This window comes from Camelina sativa, chromosome 8 (assembly GCF_000633955.1).
Source record: "Camelina sativa cultivar DH55 chromosome 8, Cs, whole genome shotgun sequence".
Classification (NCBI taxonomy): Eukaryota; Viridiplantae; Streptophyta; class Magnoliopsida; order Brassicales; family Brassicaceae; genus Camelina; species Camelina sativa.
The window spans coordinates 6,800,103-6,817,234 of record NC_025692.1 but is presented as its reverse complement, the minus strand read 5'-3'; the positions used below and the strand labels follow the sequence as shown (position 1 = coordinate 6,817,234).

Sequence of the window (17,132 nt, the reverse complement as noted above, 5' to 3'; positions counted from 1 at the left end):
TGCCTTTAAATTGCTTAACCAGAGGCCTAAAACTGGATTGGAAGATTACACCAGAGGCCTAAAACTGGATTGGAAGATTACACCAGAGGCTTATATACAATTTTAAAAACACTTCGTTATTATGTCGTCTTTCACTCTCCCTTCTTGTTATCATCATTTAGCAGCAGGGCCGGCTCAAAACTACACTCTGTGCTACATCATAAGGAAAGGGTGAAAACATTGTTATTTAGAACAGCTACTATATACAAGTTAATGTTAAAAACTAACTAATCAAAGTGTGTAGCTGTCCATTAACATGGAACAATCAACTACAATTTGCCAAATTGACATGTATTTACTAAAATCACACATGTATCTTATAGTCTGATATGATAGTTCGTTTGACTTTAAATCACCCACCAAATGAAGTATGTCTCATTTTTATTTCTTACAATAAAATTTGGGCTTTGTTTGATCTAACAATGATTCGTTTTCTTTTACAATGCAACCTTTCCATAACATGTATGATCTTTCATCGTCATCCAGATCATCCAAAATTATTATTTTTTTAACCAAAAAAAAATTCCAAAAAGGGCTATCTAAACGGCGTCGTTAGAAACGAACGGCGATAAGGTTGTGCAAATTTACAAACAAACCCTAAAAATCTTGAGAGTAGCAGAGCCGAGATTGCCTCTCTGCGTTTTCTACTCTTTCTGGCTCAGCTCGTTCCTCTCCCGGCGACGTGAGCTCTCTGTTTCTCTATTCTGTTCTGTTCCATACCTGCTCGAGGTACAAAGCTCTCTCTGTTTCATTGTTCTGTTTCGTATCTCTCTTCTGTCTCAAGACCTTTCTTATCTCTGTTTTTGTATACTATGGTTTTATATGTATAACCGGAACCTTGCCAGTACCAAATTTGGTGTTTAGGTCAGGAACCCAACTTTCCCTTTAGGATAAATTCAAGAACTTCTCTTTTTGTTTTCATAAGCTTTTTCCAGGAAATTGCAAATAATCATCAACAAAAATTTGTTATGACTTCCACTTCAATTCAGATATGAATTTTAGAATTAGCTGTTGATGGGCACGCATAAAGTTTCATGCTTTTAGCATTCTTTTTGTTTCCTAATGATTTGTGGCTCGCTGACCGGTTTAGAGGTCTTTGTCGTCTGGGAATCGCTGACTTTGGGGTTTAATCGGATTTTTTTTTGGTTTTGGGATCGTTTTGTAGAAACTTTGGAGGTAATGGACGGCGGAAGTGATGAACAAATTGATGTTAGATCGGTGGTTGAAGCTGTTTCTGCCGATCTCTCCTTCGGTGCTCCCCTCTATGTTGTTGAGAGCATGTGCATGCGCTGCAATGAAAATGTATCTCTCCCTCTCTCTCTATCTCACACACAGACATACTTCCATAGTTTCTTTGGGATTCTTGATGTTGGTTGTGTAGTCCTTATCCTTTGTCATAGGCAGAGTTATACTGGTTGCAACTTTTTTCAACTAGTTTCTCTTTAGCCTTTGTTCTTTGGTTTCAGCTTGTTTCCAGTAGTGTACATGCACATATTTTTAATGTACTTTAGCATTATCATTAGTTCTTTCTGCAATCCAATAGTTCTTTAGATTGTTATGAACTGTAGCGGGGACAAAAACAAAACTTATTGGCTAGGACTGAGAAATTTGAGGTGAAATTTATTGATATTTGTGGTTTTGTGGCAAGCACTTGGGGAATCTGTATATGGTGAACTTTCCGCTACCATACTCTTTTTGTTTATACTCCATTGTATGACATTTTCTTGGCCTTTCTCCTAATCCTTCGTCCATGCGTAAAATAGCTTCTTATTTCTTTTTCAGGGAACAACTAGATTTCTATTGACCTTAATTCCTCACTTCAGAAAGGTATGGTGTACCCTGTTTTGAAGAGTACCAACTTTTGTCCATTTTCTATACTCAGATTTTTCATACTTTACTCATTGTTAATTGGCCACTTTCTCGGGCGCCAGAAACTCACAAAGTTATGTTATTTGGTTTAAATAAACATGGTCCTTGGTTGGACATGTTATTTATGCCTTTCTCGACCTTATGTATGGTTACAAGCTTGCTGCTAACTTACTACTGGTTACAGGTCTTAATATCTGCATTTGAATGTCCGCATTGCGGAGAAAGGTACAACTTTTAAAGATTTTGAGATGCTTTTAATTATTTGATATACGCAGGGTCATTGATTTAGAAAACAAAATACTAGATATTTTCTGTTTTTTCTCAATTGAAAAGATATAGCCTTTAATTTTATTCTGATCTGTTTGGTAGGAATAATGAAGTTCAGTTCGCGGGAGAGATTCAACCCCGAGGATGCTGTTATAATCTAGAGGTTCTAGCTGGTGATGTGAAGGTTGATCCATTAAATCATCTAAATTTCTGTTCTTTTCCATTCATTTTTGTTTTTTTGCGATGTGGAGATATGCTTACCATGACGTAGAATGCAGCCCTCCGTGCTTATTAGAATATCTTTTTTTTTTATTGTCTTTCAATCCTTAAGCTAATTTTGACCTTCTTCTTTCTGTCTATATGCAGATATTTGACCGGCAAGTTGTGAAATCTGAATCAGCCACTATTAAGGTTAGTGGTCATCTAAGTTTGAGCATGCCGTGTCATTGCTTCTTTGGAATAAAAAATACTCTGGTTTTGCAATCCTGAGCTGATTCCTGCTTATTCCTGAAAACTATGAATTAGTTTGCTTCGCATATTATGAAAACTGTACTGATTTGAAGCTGAAGACTGACTGTAGTTTGTGATTATATGACTTCAGATTCCTGAACTGGATTTTGAAATTCCACCAGAGGCCCAACGTGGAAGTTTGTCTACCGTAAGTCCTTAAAATCTTAACCATCTTGTTATGAACGTTTTCAGGGTATTTGTTTCTTAGAACAAGCTAAAAAACGCTTCTTCTACTCATGAGAATTAGTTGTGCAATTAATGACAATATAACCATCAGCTTGTCACTTGGGAAATAATTATTGGCAAGATTGCCATGAGAGCCCCATATGTGTTAGCTTCAACCCGGTGTTAGCATCAACCCGGTGTTAGCAGCTGGGAAAACCTCTTGCTGGTGTTAGCTCTTTCTTTGTGGAGTCTTATAGTCCTATGCAGCTTCGTTATAATTTGTTAGTTTTTCTTTTACCTAGTGCCTTGTCAACAGCTTCCTTTTTTATCTCATTTACAGGTGGAAGGGATATTAGCACGGGCTGCCGATGAACTGAGTGCCCTTCAAGAAGAACGCAAGGTAAATTCTGTCTGTGAGCTTGACATTAGTGTTCTTCTGCTCAGTTAAATTATTTTTCAGTCTAGAATGATAATCTATATATTTTGCTGGACACAGAAAGTTGATCCTAAAACTGCTGAAGCAATAGACCAATTCTTGTCCAAACTAAGAGCTTGTGCTAAAGCAGAAACACCCTTCACTTTCATTTTGGATGATCCTGCTGGAAACAGTTTCATTGAGAACCCGTAAGGATATTCAATTTGGATCTATAAATAGAAGAATATGCTTCTTTTATTTGCTTATGACAAGTTTACAACATGACAGACATGCTCCATCACCAGATCCCTCTTTAACCATCAAATTCTATGAGCGAACACCGGAGCAACAAGCAACACTTGGATATGTCGCTAACCCATCTCAGGCTGGACAATCAGAAGGAAGCCTTGGCGCACCTTCTGCTAAAACAGCTTATGTACCTAATGGAACAGTCGGAGCAACTGCTGGTCATCGCGCAATTGCTCAGAGTAATAGCACTAGTATTTCCGACAACTTGTTCAGATACAGTGCGCCTGAAGAGGTAACTTCGGACTCTGTAACTTTTGACATAGTTTTTGTTGAATGTTCTGTTTAAGGCTATAATCATTGCCCAAAGTTGTATTTGTGAGAAAAAAACTTTGTAATAAGATAATTTCATATAACGTTACAATCTTTCTAACAGGTGATGACTTTCCCTTCAACTTGCGGAGCATGTACAGAGCCGTGTGAGACACGGATGTTCGTGACTAGTATCCTTTCAAAGTTTAGATCCGTCCTTTGCTTGGTTTTCTGCAACAAGTTTCCGTATTTGTGTTTGTTGATGAACTCCTAGATGCTGTTTACCACTTAACAGAAAATAGAAATCCCGTACTTTCAGGAAGTTATTGTCATGGCATCTACATGCGACAGTTGTGGCTATCGTAATTCTGAGGTGGGGTTTCATTGGTCTGATCTTGTTAGAGAATTTCAGATATATGCCTGGTGTTTAGGTTACTAACTATTTTGGGTTATTGTGAGCAGTTGAAGCCTGGTGGTGCAATTCCTGATAAGGGAAAGAAAATTACTCTCTCTGTGAGGAACATTACTGACCTTAGCCGAGATGTTATCAAGGTTAGTTTTTCGCTTCAGTTTGTTTTGCACCAGTTCTCTTAGAAAATTTAGGATGAGTGGCGTATCTAGAGAGATTTCCCATATCATTCTATGTAATATGTATAATAAAGTAGCTGAGAATGTCACTGTTTTAAGTTTATGCTCTTCCAGAATGTATGTAGCTTAAGTTGGGTAAAGGTTTGAAATCTTGCTCACTACCAAATTATATTCTCATGTCCTCGCACAAAATAATAGATTTAGATAGTGGCAGGTGTTGAAAGCGTAAAAACTTCGAGATCAGATGTAAAACAGGCTTGTTTGATATTTTTGGCCTTTGGTGTGGCTATATAACACATATGATGGCAATAGTATTCTTGACAATCTTATGATCCACTACGTAGGCTAGGAAGTGGGTTATGATAAATTATATTTTTAGAGCAACACCTTCTGATATGTCACTAATGTAAAATTTTGTTGATCGTGTGTACTAGTCGGACACAGCAGGAGTGATAATCCCAGAACTTGATCTGGAGCTAGCTGGTGGTACACTTGGTGGTATGGTAACAACAGTGGAAGGGTTGATCACACAGATCAGAGAAAGTGAGTATGCCCTTCAATATATCAACATTATATCCTTTATCCTTGTTATAATCGTTTGAAGTGATCTAAGTACTCTAGAACATATATATTGAATCATGGCATAAATCAGTATGCCAAGTAGCTGATACAATTATCCTATATTCTGCCGTACAAAGCTTTTGTTGTTTGGATAATGGAGGCGTTTTGAGATTTGTTATTACCGATGATGGATTATAGCTCCTCGCTAGCTACTGACTGAAGTGTGGTATGGATTCTTACAGGCCTAGCGAGAGTTCACGGATTCACTTTTGGTGATAGTCTGGAAGAGAGTAAGAAGAACAAGTGGAGAGAATTTGGAGCCAGGCTCACTAAGGTAGCAACTTTATCGAAATACTGTATATAAGCCTTGTCGTGTTCTTCATGTGGAAGAAAACAGCAATAATGAACGTGTGTTTTCTTTTCTTGCAGCTCCTAAGCTTAGAACAGCCATGGACTTTGATTCTTGATGATGAATTAGCAAATTCCTTTGTTGCACCAGTAACAGATGACATCAAAGATGATCATCAGCTCACATGTAAGTTGCTCGTTTCCCTAACTACACAGCCTTAGGTTGAATCTGAACAAGATGGAAACAAATAGTCAAAGACGTATCCGTTTTTTTTTTTTTTTTTTTATCCTTTGATGAATTTTGTAAACTGCGTAATAATGAAGTTGAGACTTAAATGAAGACTCAAATGTGACTTAGGACACAGGACTTGAATTTCGGATAACAAGTGTTGTTATGTTTCAACTACAGATGAAGAGTACGAGAGGTCATGGGATCAAAACGAGGAGTTGGGTCTCAACGACATAGATACTTCTTCAGCCGATGCTGCTTATGAATCCACAGAGACAACCAAATTACCTTAAAAGTTGTCCGCATAAGTGAAGTTTTGATGGTGATGATCAGACAGATGGATCCGTATGTATGTTGTATTGTAACAGTCAAAAGAAGCAACGAACAAACTCCTCACCTTTTCTATATATTTTTTTTTTAAATAAACTTTTTTTGAGTCGCCCAAAATTTTGAAACTTGGATATGCAATGGGAAAGCTTAAATTTTGATTTGAACTTGTTGTCGTATATGTTGGCCATTTGGTCAACATTATTGAGACAATTGAGCTACAGATCTTGAGGAGAGACCAGAGAAAGAAAAAGAGATAATATAAACGCTTCTTTTCTTTGTGAAGCCGATATACCGTAGTAAAAAAGATTGGCAGTAACTGTTTTCTTTCTTACTGTGTTGTTTGATCATTTGTCATTGTGGCTGCTAATAAACTGATATGGAATAAAAGTATGATTATTTACACACTGCTCTCATGTCTGAAAACTACTGATTCTATTATAAACTTCTTAACGAACATGAAAACAGTTACGGTTTTAGACCAATAGATAATAGTCCGCGCATATGCGAATAATTATGTAAATTTAATAATTATAAAGTATGCGAATATTTTTAGAAATATGTCTCTTTCACCTATCTATTTTAAAAAATATTCATTTTTAAATATGCAAAATTATAAAGTTTTATAAGATTTATAAGATATTTCTAGATAGTACCTACTACTTAGAGGTACTTAAATATCTAAATATTTCTACTTAAATATCCAAATATTTATAAGGTTTTGAAAGGTTTTTAAAAGGTATTTATAAAGTATATATAAAAATTTACACACATTATATATATAGGTAGTTTATGTATATTTTTCTAAAATTACACATATTTCAGTTTTTAGTGGCATTTTTAATAAAGTTTTTAAAAGGCGTATTTTTAATAAAGTTTAGAAAAGAGGTTTGAAATTCTATATAACAAATAAATTTCATTACAATATCAAATTATATAACGTATTTCAATATAATTATACATACATATTTCTCGAATTTATTATTTTTATTGTTCAGTTTGCATAATAGGCCTATTTATGAGAAAACGTTAGAAATGCTATTTTGTTGATACCCCTTTTCAAAAATACCAATTGTTTTGGTCATTTTCATTTTTCCCTCTTTCACACAATTATAATGTGTTAAATTAACTTCTAGAATTTTATTTTTTTAGATTTGGATTCTCTATTTTATATTTAGAATACAGTTTGAGAATTTGTTAAAAACAAATTCCCAATATAGTTTGAGGGGGTAGAGTTTAGTATTTGAAGTTTAGGGTTATAATTTAGTTATGTTGTATATTAAAAAGAGTACTATTGAAAATGGACAACAAAAAATGGTATTTTGCAAAAAAGTATAGTAAAAAGGGTATTTGTCCAAATGCCCCGAGTTTTATTTGGTATTTTTGACCATTCAAGGTAAAAAAATACTTTGTATTGTACATAATAATAAAATGAATATTTACTATAATATTCAAAAATTCAGTTTAAGTTGTTTATATAAACTAATACATAAACTAAAGAGTTAAATAACTAAAATCTAAATTCAGTTTAAGTTGTTTATATAAATTAAATATATTCCCAATAAAATCATATGAAGTGCAGTCAAAAGCTTGAAAAAAATTCCAAAGATTAATTTTATCTTTAATTTCTTTTATATTCTACTAAATTTAAATTATATTGATAGGTTTAATTCTAATTATTTTCTCTTTGTAGTACAACGGGATTGGAAATCGAATATCAAATCTTCTTTTATTTAGAAAAATCATTAAATTACAAAACTTGAATTAAATAATCATAATAATGATCTTTATATAATTATATGTTGAATCACAAGAACTAAATATAATGATGAATATAGAGAATTTGTTAAAAATACCCTTTTTGATATACCATTTTTCAAAAATACCCTCTTTTTTTGCCATTTTTATTTTTGCCCTCCTTTAATTTTTAATGACCATTTTACCCTTAGATGAAAAATAATTTATTTGATAAAAAGAAAAACAAAATTTTCCCGCCAAAATAATTTCCGACATATTTTCCCGCTAAAAAATTTTCGAAAAACTTTCCCGTCAAAAAATTTTTGATAAATATTTTAGACAAAAAAAATTTCCCGCCAAAAAACAAGGTTTTTAAAAGGTTTTATAAGTTAGAAACCTTATAAACACCTTGTAAACGCTTGTACAAGTTTTTTAAAAGAGTTTTAAAAGGTTTTTTAAACACCTTTTAAACGCTTTTACAAGGTTTTTATAAGATTTTTTAAACCCCTTTTAAACGCTTTTACAAGGTTTTTTATAAGGTTTTTAAAAGATTTTCAAAATATTTTTAAAAAGGTTTTTAAACACCTTGTAAACGCTTTTACAAGGTTTTTATAAGGTTTTTAAAAGGTTTTTAAACACCTTATAAACGATTAAACTAGGTTTTTAAACACCTTGTAAACAATTTTACTAGGTTTTTAAAAGCGTTTACATGGTTTTTAAAAGGTATAAATTTTAAAAATTTTGGCGGAAAAATTTTTTTGGCATGAAAACATATTTTTGATGGGGAAAAAAATAATTTTTGGCGGGAAATTATTTTTATTTTTGGCGGGAATTTTTTTTTTATTTTGGTGACTAAACATTCTTGTTATCATTCAAAAAAAGGATAATTTGGTCATTTTGTACATAAAGAGGGGTAGTTTTAAAAATGGTCAACATGGAGGGGTACTTTTAAAAAAGGACATAGAAAAAGGGGTATTTTTGAAAATACCCCATGAATATACTAAAAAATATATTAAACTTTTTTTGGAAGTAAGAGAGAATTAAGGAAAATTAATTTAATAATTGTATTACAATAGTTTATTTCATTAAAACATTGCATACTTTTACAAATATGTAAGAAAGTGATTATCATTATAGATATTCAACTATAATGATATTAAAATAAAAGTACATAAAAGTAAGGTTTCACTCTCTCTTTATTAGTCTATTTTCATTTGATGCTTTCTAATTTTCTTTCTTTTTATTTATTTGCTTTCTAATTTTTTAATTGCTTCAAACAATATATAAAACCCAATTAACAAAATACATTTAACTCACCTATTAAAATAACTGAAATTATAAATGAAATTATAACTGAAAATAAAATAAATTATGTATTAATTATATTCATCACTCAATTTTATTCAAACACAATAAATTATATTCTCCATTATCTAATTTGTATTATCATCTTATAATTAATCGTTCTCTCCTCCTGTCTCACTCATATCAAATGTTGTTATATCTGATATGTGTTGTAAAAGTTTGATTCTATATTTTATTTTAGAAAATATTATATGTATTTAACTTTGTTTTCAATTTGTATCATTCTCTCACATTCTCACATTATCTCATTCTCTTCCACAATACCTCAAATCATTTTTTGTTTTTGATTTTTTTTTGTTGTTGTATGGCTTACAAAAAATCAGATGAAATATCATTGTAAAAGTTTAATGCTAAATTTTAATTTTAGAGACTACATTAAATATATTTTACATTGTTTTTTTTTTAAGATTCATCTCCATTATCTAATTTGGATTATTATCTTATAAGTAATCATCCTCTCCTCATCTCCCACCAATATCAATTGTTGTTATATCTCCTATGTGTTGTAAGAGTTTGATTCTTTATTTTATTTTAGAAAGTATTATATATATTTAACATTCTTTTCCATTTTTATTTTATTTATATAAAAATAATATTTCTTTTCTATTTCTTGCCTTTCTAATTTATTCATATATATCTTTCTAAATTTTCATAGTTTAAATTAAATTAATATATGTTGGTTTAAACAAAAAATATCAAGTTTATTGATAAAGAATTATTTAATATTTATTTTATTTGAAAGCTTTATTTGAGCATTAGACTTATCTCTCTGCTTCTCTTTGTGTTTGTTTCACTCTCAGATTTGTCTAAGTGAAGAACAAGAAGCTAGAGAGATCTACGTTGTTGTTATGTATCTTGGATAATTAAAATAGCTATTACGTAGTTTTAGGTATGTTTTTTAACAAATAGACACAACAACACAATGACTTGTGTCTCTACATATTTAGTGACTCTTAAATGAAATAACACAAACCGAAACATCATGACCTAAACGTTTGACTCTGAAACTCAATTATGGACCAACACTTTCTTCAATGATTGATATAATAAATTCATTTCCTTGAGAAGCCCAAAGGTTCCTCGAAAGTACTAAAATGAATTGTGACTCTTGATGGCATGTCTCTTCACATTCATCTTCATTTGTCTATAAAAGAAAGATAGTAGAGAGACAAAAAAACATTACTTTTCTACCTAAAAAAAAAGGAAATGTTACATATGAGTAAAATCAGTGACTTCCCCGATGAAATGCTGGTGAAGATAATATCCTTTCTTCATAGCATGATTGCTTTCTCCACTAGCATTTTGTCAAAACAATGGAAGTTTATTTGGATGTGGGTGCCTAAACTTGAGTACGATTGTTGTTATTTTGAATCAAGTCTTGCATTTCAAGAATATCTAAACACGAATCTGCCATTACATAGTGCTCCAGTCACAGAAAGGTTCAGCTTCGGGTTTCGTGGTCAGTCATTTTAACTTGATGATGTCAAACTGTGGGTTGAAATTGTAGTTTTTCGATATGTGAATGAGTTGAATTTCTATAATCATAATCATTTTCACTTTCTAGGCCCGAGAAAGTGAAAATGATTATCATTATAGAAATTCAACTCATTCACATACCGAAAAACTACAATTTCAACCCACAGTTTGACATCATCAGGTTAAAATGACTGACCACGAAACCCGAAGCTGAACCTTTCTGTGACTGGAGCACTATGTAATGGCAGATTCGTGTTTAGATATTCCTGAAATGCAAGACTTGATTCGAAATAACAACAGTCGTACTCGAGTTTAGGCACCCACATCCAAATAAACTCTCATTGCTTTGACAAAATAAAATTTTCAAATATCTATATATGATTATTTTAGCTTGATTATCTTATTGTGCAATGATCAAACTTAATATTTTTTTGAATCTGCATGATAAGTTTTTTTGTATAGCCCATCAATTTTTATTATACATATATAATTTAAATTTAAAAATAATAAGAAAACAAAGAAGGTAGAGCAATACATAAAACAAAGAAATAAAATTGAAAACACAATATAAGATATATCCAACAAACATATATAATTAAACACTTACAGTAAGTTTTCAACCCATACAAAAACATAAACAAAACAAAAAAAAATATTATAATTTAGAAAGAGTATATGAGAATGATTATTTATAGGATTTGAAATGATAGAAGTTATATTTACAAAATAATTTAATTAGAAGAGTTACAGTTATAATTGATAGTGTGTTTAATTGAAAATGAACGTAGAAAAATAATAATCAATTCACAATTTATGTAATTTCAGTTATAATTTAATAGTAAACAGTGAATTTAAAGTATAAATTTATGTATATGATTAAATTGTTGAATTTTAAATTTAATTAAAACTTATAAGGAATTCAATGGGAAAGCTTAAATTTTGATTTGAACTTGTTGTCGTATATGTTGGCCATTTGGTCAACATTATTGAGACAATTGAGCTACAGATCTTGAGGTGAGACCAGAGAAAGAAAAAGAGATAATATAAACGCTTCTTTTCTTTGTGAAGCCGATATACCATAGTCAAAACGATTGGCAGTAACTCTTTTCTTTCTTACCGTGTCGTTTGGTCAGTTGTCATTGTGGCTGCTAATAAACTATTTTCTTTCTTACTATGTCGTTTGGTCAGTTGTCATTGTGGCTGCTAATAAACTGATATGGAATAAAAGTATGATTATTTACACACTGCTCTCGTGTCTGAAAACTACTGATTCTATTATAAACTCATTAACGAACGTGAAAACTGCAGTTACGGTTTTAGACCATTTAACAGTAGAGAGTACTGATTACCGTGTAAATCTATATTGTACACAGCTAAAAGCTTTTCACAGCAAGAGTCGTATAGTCAAGATAGTTTCCTTACAACCAAAAAGAAGAAGTCACTTTTACATTCACCATATATTGCAACCTAGATAAGAAAACATGAAACACCAAAAAACCATATCTTCTCATGGCTTCCCGCCGCCGCCCACCGCAAAAATCAAACCAACCCCTGTATCTACATTCTACTCTGGTTCAACATCGATTATCTCGGTTCCTTTCTCTTCGTACTTCACTTCCACCAAGAACCTTATACTCGTCTGTCAAGCAAAACCAACATTCTAATAAACACAAAACCGCCATGTATACTGAACAAAAGAAGTATATACGGATTCAGTTTTTGCCATGTTTTACCTGTTTCGGATCATACACAGCATACTCGTTGTACTCGAGAGGGCTGTCCTTGTGTTCCGATGGAACCAACCGTCCGCAAGGAACCTTTATGTCATCTCTCCACATGAAATGCTCTGATTCTTCAGTCTTCTTCCTCCCTAAACCTTTCACACCATTCTTCTTTTCTTCCAATGTCTTTGTGTCCTCTGGTGGATTTGTAAATTCTGTAACTTCCTCGCCAAGTGATGCTACGGCCAATACAAGGAACCCTTCTGGTCTATCCACAGCCGTGAAACCATACCTTGCTGCTTCTGCAGCTGCATCTGAACACACTATCGCTCTCCCAAACTGTAGACAAAAAAGCAGCACATGAGACTATTATGATCTAAATAGATGGTGCAAAAGACAGACGTAAAGTAGTTATAATTACCATATAACCGGGGACTGGAAGAGAACAGACAGCAGGTAAGAACCCTTTGTAGATATGTCTCAATAAATTTGAGCTCCGAGACCCTATGAGCAAGGAAACAAACAATAACTAATCTGACTAAATTCGAGAAAGGAGAGAATAGTAAACATGGATTTTTGAATCCTTACCACACCATAAAAGGACCTTGTTCGGTAACTTCTTGACATCATCTAATGAAGGAATTGCGGCCGACTCCACCGCAAAAATGTTTTGCACTGACGCACCATACTCCTGAAACAACACCAGAACATAACACATCATTACAGTAAAATTATTTGGAAAGTTCGTAAAATGCGTGCCAAGAGAGGAAGCTTACAACATCAGAGACTTTCACAGGCTCATAAGTAGTCTCTAGGTACTTTACTATCATCTTGTAATCTTCAGACTCTTTGTCTACCACAGAGATCTTGCAACCAAGTTTGTTGTAGCGGTCAGACAACGGGTCGTCGAGTGTGTCACCTCGCATGTCGCCTATCAAACGAGAAGCTGTGTTTATGTCCCTAACCGTCTCAAAAGCAGACGCGGCCTGTGGCATAGATCCAACAATATGAAAATTCTCTGTATTGACATACAACACATCACAACAAAGAGTGGATCTCTAATTTACTTACATGGTCTGCGAGCTCATGGACATCGTGCAATCGCATCGGCCTTGTAGTATGCATCAAAGAGAACCACCGTGAGCTGAAGTCTGCCCACATTGCTTCAGCTTTCTGACCCGTCTCTTTTGTTGTCTTAACCTTCTCCACAAACTCCAGTAATACCTCTTCACCTGAAACAAAACAGAACCACAAGCAACTCACTGGTCAACCCGAAACTTCACAACAGCAAGAAGTGATACATGAAGATTTTAGAGCTTACATCGTTTCAAATGAATCTCAGTTAGCATTCCCATAGGAAGATCAGGCGGATCCAACCCAAGCTCCATCAAGGCATATCTGTAAAGAACAAAAAAGATCACAACATTGACAATCAGAGAAGAGTTCTTGATAAAAATAATGAATGTGTGTCAAGAATTGGTACTTGTAAATCTCTTGACCACACAGAACTTTAATGAAGTTCGCAACAAACGAGTCCAGCTTGCAATGAGCAGAAGCAACACCAAGCTGCCTTAGTCCAAGGGCCCCACTTCTCACTTCAATCCCATCATCCTGCGGAATACACAGAACAATATCAAAACCCAATACATCAAGCAACAAAAAGAGGTGCTTGAGGCGCAAGGTACAATGGTTAGACCATATCAATAGGGAAAAACTTATGAGGCTTCTTCTGAATCTTCTTCTCACGTTCCCATGGCTCGAATTCATTCCCTGTTATCTCCTCAAAGAGCCTTGCAAAGTCTTTGATAGCAGCTTCCTCATCCTCCCACTCCTCGAGCCTCTCTTCCGCGTTAGGGTCATCTCCTACTTTTCCTCTCTTGAAGTACATATTCAGGTTACTCTCTGGCACCGTGATCATCTGCATAATACAATACTCATTACGCCCTTTCCCCAAGTCGCATATCGAGAAGGCGCAGTTATACAAGAGTCCATCTTTCTCGAAAATTTTCCCTCCTCTCTCCTCAAGTTTCGTGTCCATGTAGACTCCTCTTTTCCCATACATTTTGAGCTGAAAATATCAAAAAACAAATCAGATTCTTGAAGTCACCCATTTGAAGCTAAGCATCACCTAGATGGGCTAATCTATATACCTCAGCCGATAAGGATTCAATTGCCTCCTCGCTAGGATCTTGCTTATCCCATGGAATACCTTTCCCTTCCACTGAAAGATCACTGACCACATCATAAGCTTCGAGTGGTTGTGCTTCATGCTTCTCCACGCTATCGATCAGCCATGCTTCACTCACAACCGGTAGGCCTTGTTCCCTTAAGGCACAAGAAACAACACCTGAGTGAACGATTTGAAAAATAAACGGAAACATACAAAATTTGGTAGAAACCACTACACCCTTACATTGCCTCCACCATCTTTGAAGTACCACCTCGTTCTCTTTCAGCAGGAGAAACTACTAAACACGTTACGCCTTGAACAGTATTGGAGACTTTCCCACCGTTTCTCTCGATCTTTTTCTTCCAATATTGCTGCAATAACAGAGAGGGAAACCACTCTTTAGCTCGTAAACCAAGGAATCACATCAAAGATCCCAACAAAAAAGAGTCAGGCTACGTTACATGTGTTCTCGTGAGACGTCCCATGAGCGAGATCATCATTCCAGCAAAGGGTTTATCAGCAGAGCCTAACTCCCTTTTAGGTCGACTTTTAGGGTCCTGGTGTTTCTTGATCAACTACATCAGAAACAAAATGACATAACTCAAGTGAACGACATCGAAAAACAGAAAAACAAAACATGACTGATTAATTTTGGAACACTCACGTCAGATATAGCAGAGTTCATGACGGAGTCAGGGATTTTAACTGGCTCCTCTTTTCTCGGAGGATTTTTTGTGCTGAACACGCAACTGCACCACTCACTAATCTCACCTCCACAGATAAATCTCTTCTCCTTGTCACAAATCAAACTTCCTCCGCATAAAGGGCATTTACCTAACGCCCCATAGAACAGCAAATCTTGGCTGCTCAATGAAACAAAGCTAGCATGTAAATATGAAAATCTCTACAAATAAAGATGTTGTACAAACGATCTATGAGACTGACCATTGAGCTAGCAAAGTCTCTTCAGGAGCAGAACAGTCCTGACCGTTGCTTTCAAGAACTTCTTTAATCTGATCAGCGGACAGATTCTCCTCAACCGCTTTGCAAAACTCATTGTACTCTGAAGCAACATCCCCGGCGCCGTTGACAGAACGGCCATTATCACTTTCCGGCTTTGCTTTCTTTTGAGACTGCTCACCTTCTGGAAGCTTCCCTTCTGCTTTATGCTTCCGCAAGTTTCCCTTCTGAAGAAATTATACAAAAGAAACCAATCAAAATTAAAAAGACACATTCACTAACACAAATTTTTAACAAGATCAATTGATGTAGTAGAAACTAGAAACATACCTTCTGATCGTCCCCAGACATGTGAGCGTGAGATCTTGTCTCGTGAACCTTCATCGAGCCAAATCTTTGAACTGTCTTGACTTCTAAAGTAAACCAAAAGATCTTTTTAAGTTTTGTTTTCGAGTGTTTTCAGAGAATCCCTCTTTTTGTGGGGATTTTGTACATTGACTATTTTGTTATTCAGATTGCTAAAAAAGATAATATAGAAAGATGAAAGGTCCTTTGTACGAACGGTGCAATGAAAATGCTACTCTGTCTTCTCCGGAAGACTAACAAGTGTTCTCAAACATGTAGGGATTAGCCACGTGTTGAAAACAGGTCTCTTTATGTGGACAGGTGGTTTTGGTCTCAAGTTATATCTTTGTTTTTATCTCTTTATAGTCTCTGCATGTTGCCATCTTCGATCTTTTTATCTGTGTCGTGTCATTGCCTCTATGGTGATCCCATTATAAAATTAGCGTCATCTTCTGTAGTTCAATTCGGTTTAAATTTGGTTGGGATTCAATTCAGTTTCAGTTTCTTTTCTTATCCAAATACTTTAAACCGGAAAATTACCAAACCAAAAGACCGTGTATCGTTGTTTCAATTCAAATCAACCGTACCGGTCAATTAACTCGAAACAAACCCGAAGAAATCTTTTTTGAACCAACAAAGATTGGGAAACCAATCCAATGTTTCGTCTTGCGTTTACCAAGGTCCCCTTAGGAAGGAGTATCTTACTCTCCGGGTTCGATTCTTGGTGGGGAAACCGGATGAAATTTCATTTTTTCACAAAAATATGCGTTGATGTGCTAGTCTTGAACCTAAGGAGACTAGAACTTATGGATGACAGCATTTTACACAAAATTAGAAAGTTTAATACATTTTGGATTCCTTCTTGATTGTTCAAACCTAATCAAAATGACATTATTATAAATTTAAGTTTCTCTTATGTAAAGAGGCCTTATCCTATAATTAGTTTAACTCCAAATTTCAGTTGGTCAATGAGTTGGCAAAAGTAAATGTTATTTTACGAAAAAACTAAAAGAAGAGGTTATTTACAACAGTCTCAATTTCATCTCAATGAACAAAAAAACAAAAATGTTTAACTACATCTCCAATTGCGACAGCTAAACAATTCTCCTTCTGAGTTGTGCTTGCAATATGAAAATTGCAAGAAAAATAGAAAGTAAGAACCAAAAAGAAAAGTAACAATATGGATAATATACAGCTGCACGCAGAGAAAACATCCATATACACACTAACACACATAACTTTACTATTATTCAATTTCCAGCTTCTTTCGTATCTCTTTCTTTTTTAAAAAAGAACACATTATAGGATTTTGCTTCTCTTTTAATTTTTTTTTATTAAGATATGAGATTTGTTTCAGACATGGTCAAATTTGTAGTTGGAAACTTTTAAAATAGTTGTCTTAGTATATTATATATACATATATTACAAATTCTTTTGTTAGTTTCCTTATCTATTTATAGCTACAAATGTTATATATTATAT

The 17,132-nt window shown here is 34.0% G+C and overlaps 2 protein-coding genes across 2 annotated transcripts; one reads left to right on the top strand and one right to left on the bottom strand.

Annotated features, from left to right (window-relative positions):
• Positions 625–6,161, top strand: LOC104706537 (zinc finger protein ZPR1-like). The gene is made up of 17 exons (XM_010422737.2): positions 625–768; positions 1,205–1,341; positions 1,822–1,866; positions 2,093–2,133; positions 2,278–2,359; positions 2,542–2,586; positions 2,777–2,833; positions 3,191–3,250; positions 3,347–3,474; positions 3,554–3,806; positions 3,948–4,014; positions 4,126–4,196; positions 4,286–4,375; positions 4,846–4,954; positions 5,215–5,306; positions 5,402–5,507; positions 5,730–6,161. Exons 2-17 carry the CDS (start codon positions 1,219–1,221, stop codon positions 5,840–5,842), a joined length of 1,482 nt encoding a protein of 493 aa, XP_010421039.1. The 5' UTR covers positions 625–768; positions 1,205–1,218; the 3' UTR covers positions 5,843–6,161.
• On the bottom strand, positions 11,794–15,829 carry LOC104706536 (poly [ADP-ribose] polymerase 3-like). The gene is made up of 15 exons (XM_010422736.2): positions 15,636–15,829; positions 15,291–15,532; positions 15,010–15,208; positions 14,807–14,920; positions 14,589–14,716; positions 14,326–14,500; positions 13,872–14,243; positions 13,659–13,786; positions 13,497–13,573; positions 13,247–13,407; positions 12,952–13,161; positions 12,764–12,866; positions 12,597–12,679; positions 12,188–12,514; positions 11,794–12,093 (listed from the first exon to the last, which is right to left on the bottom strand). The coding sequence occupies exons 1-15, from the start codon at positions 15,687–15,689 to the stop codon at positions 12,019–12,021; spliced, it is 2,448 nt and encodes an 815-aa protein (XP_010421038.1). The 5' UTR covers positions 15,690–15,829; the 3' UTR covers positions 11,794–12,018.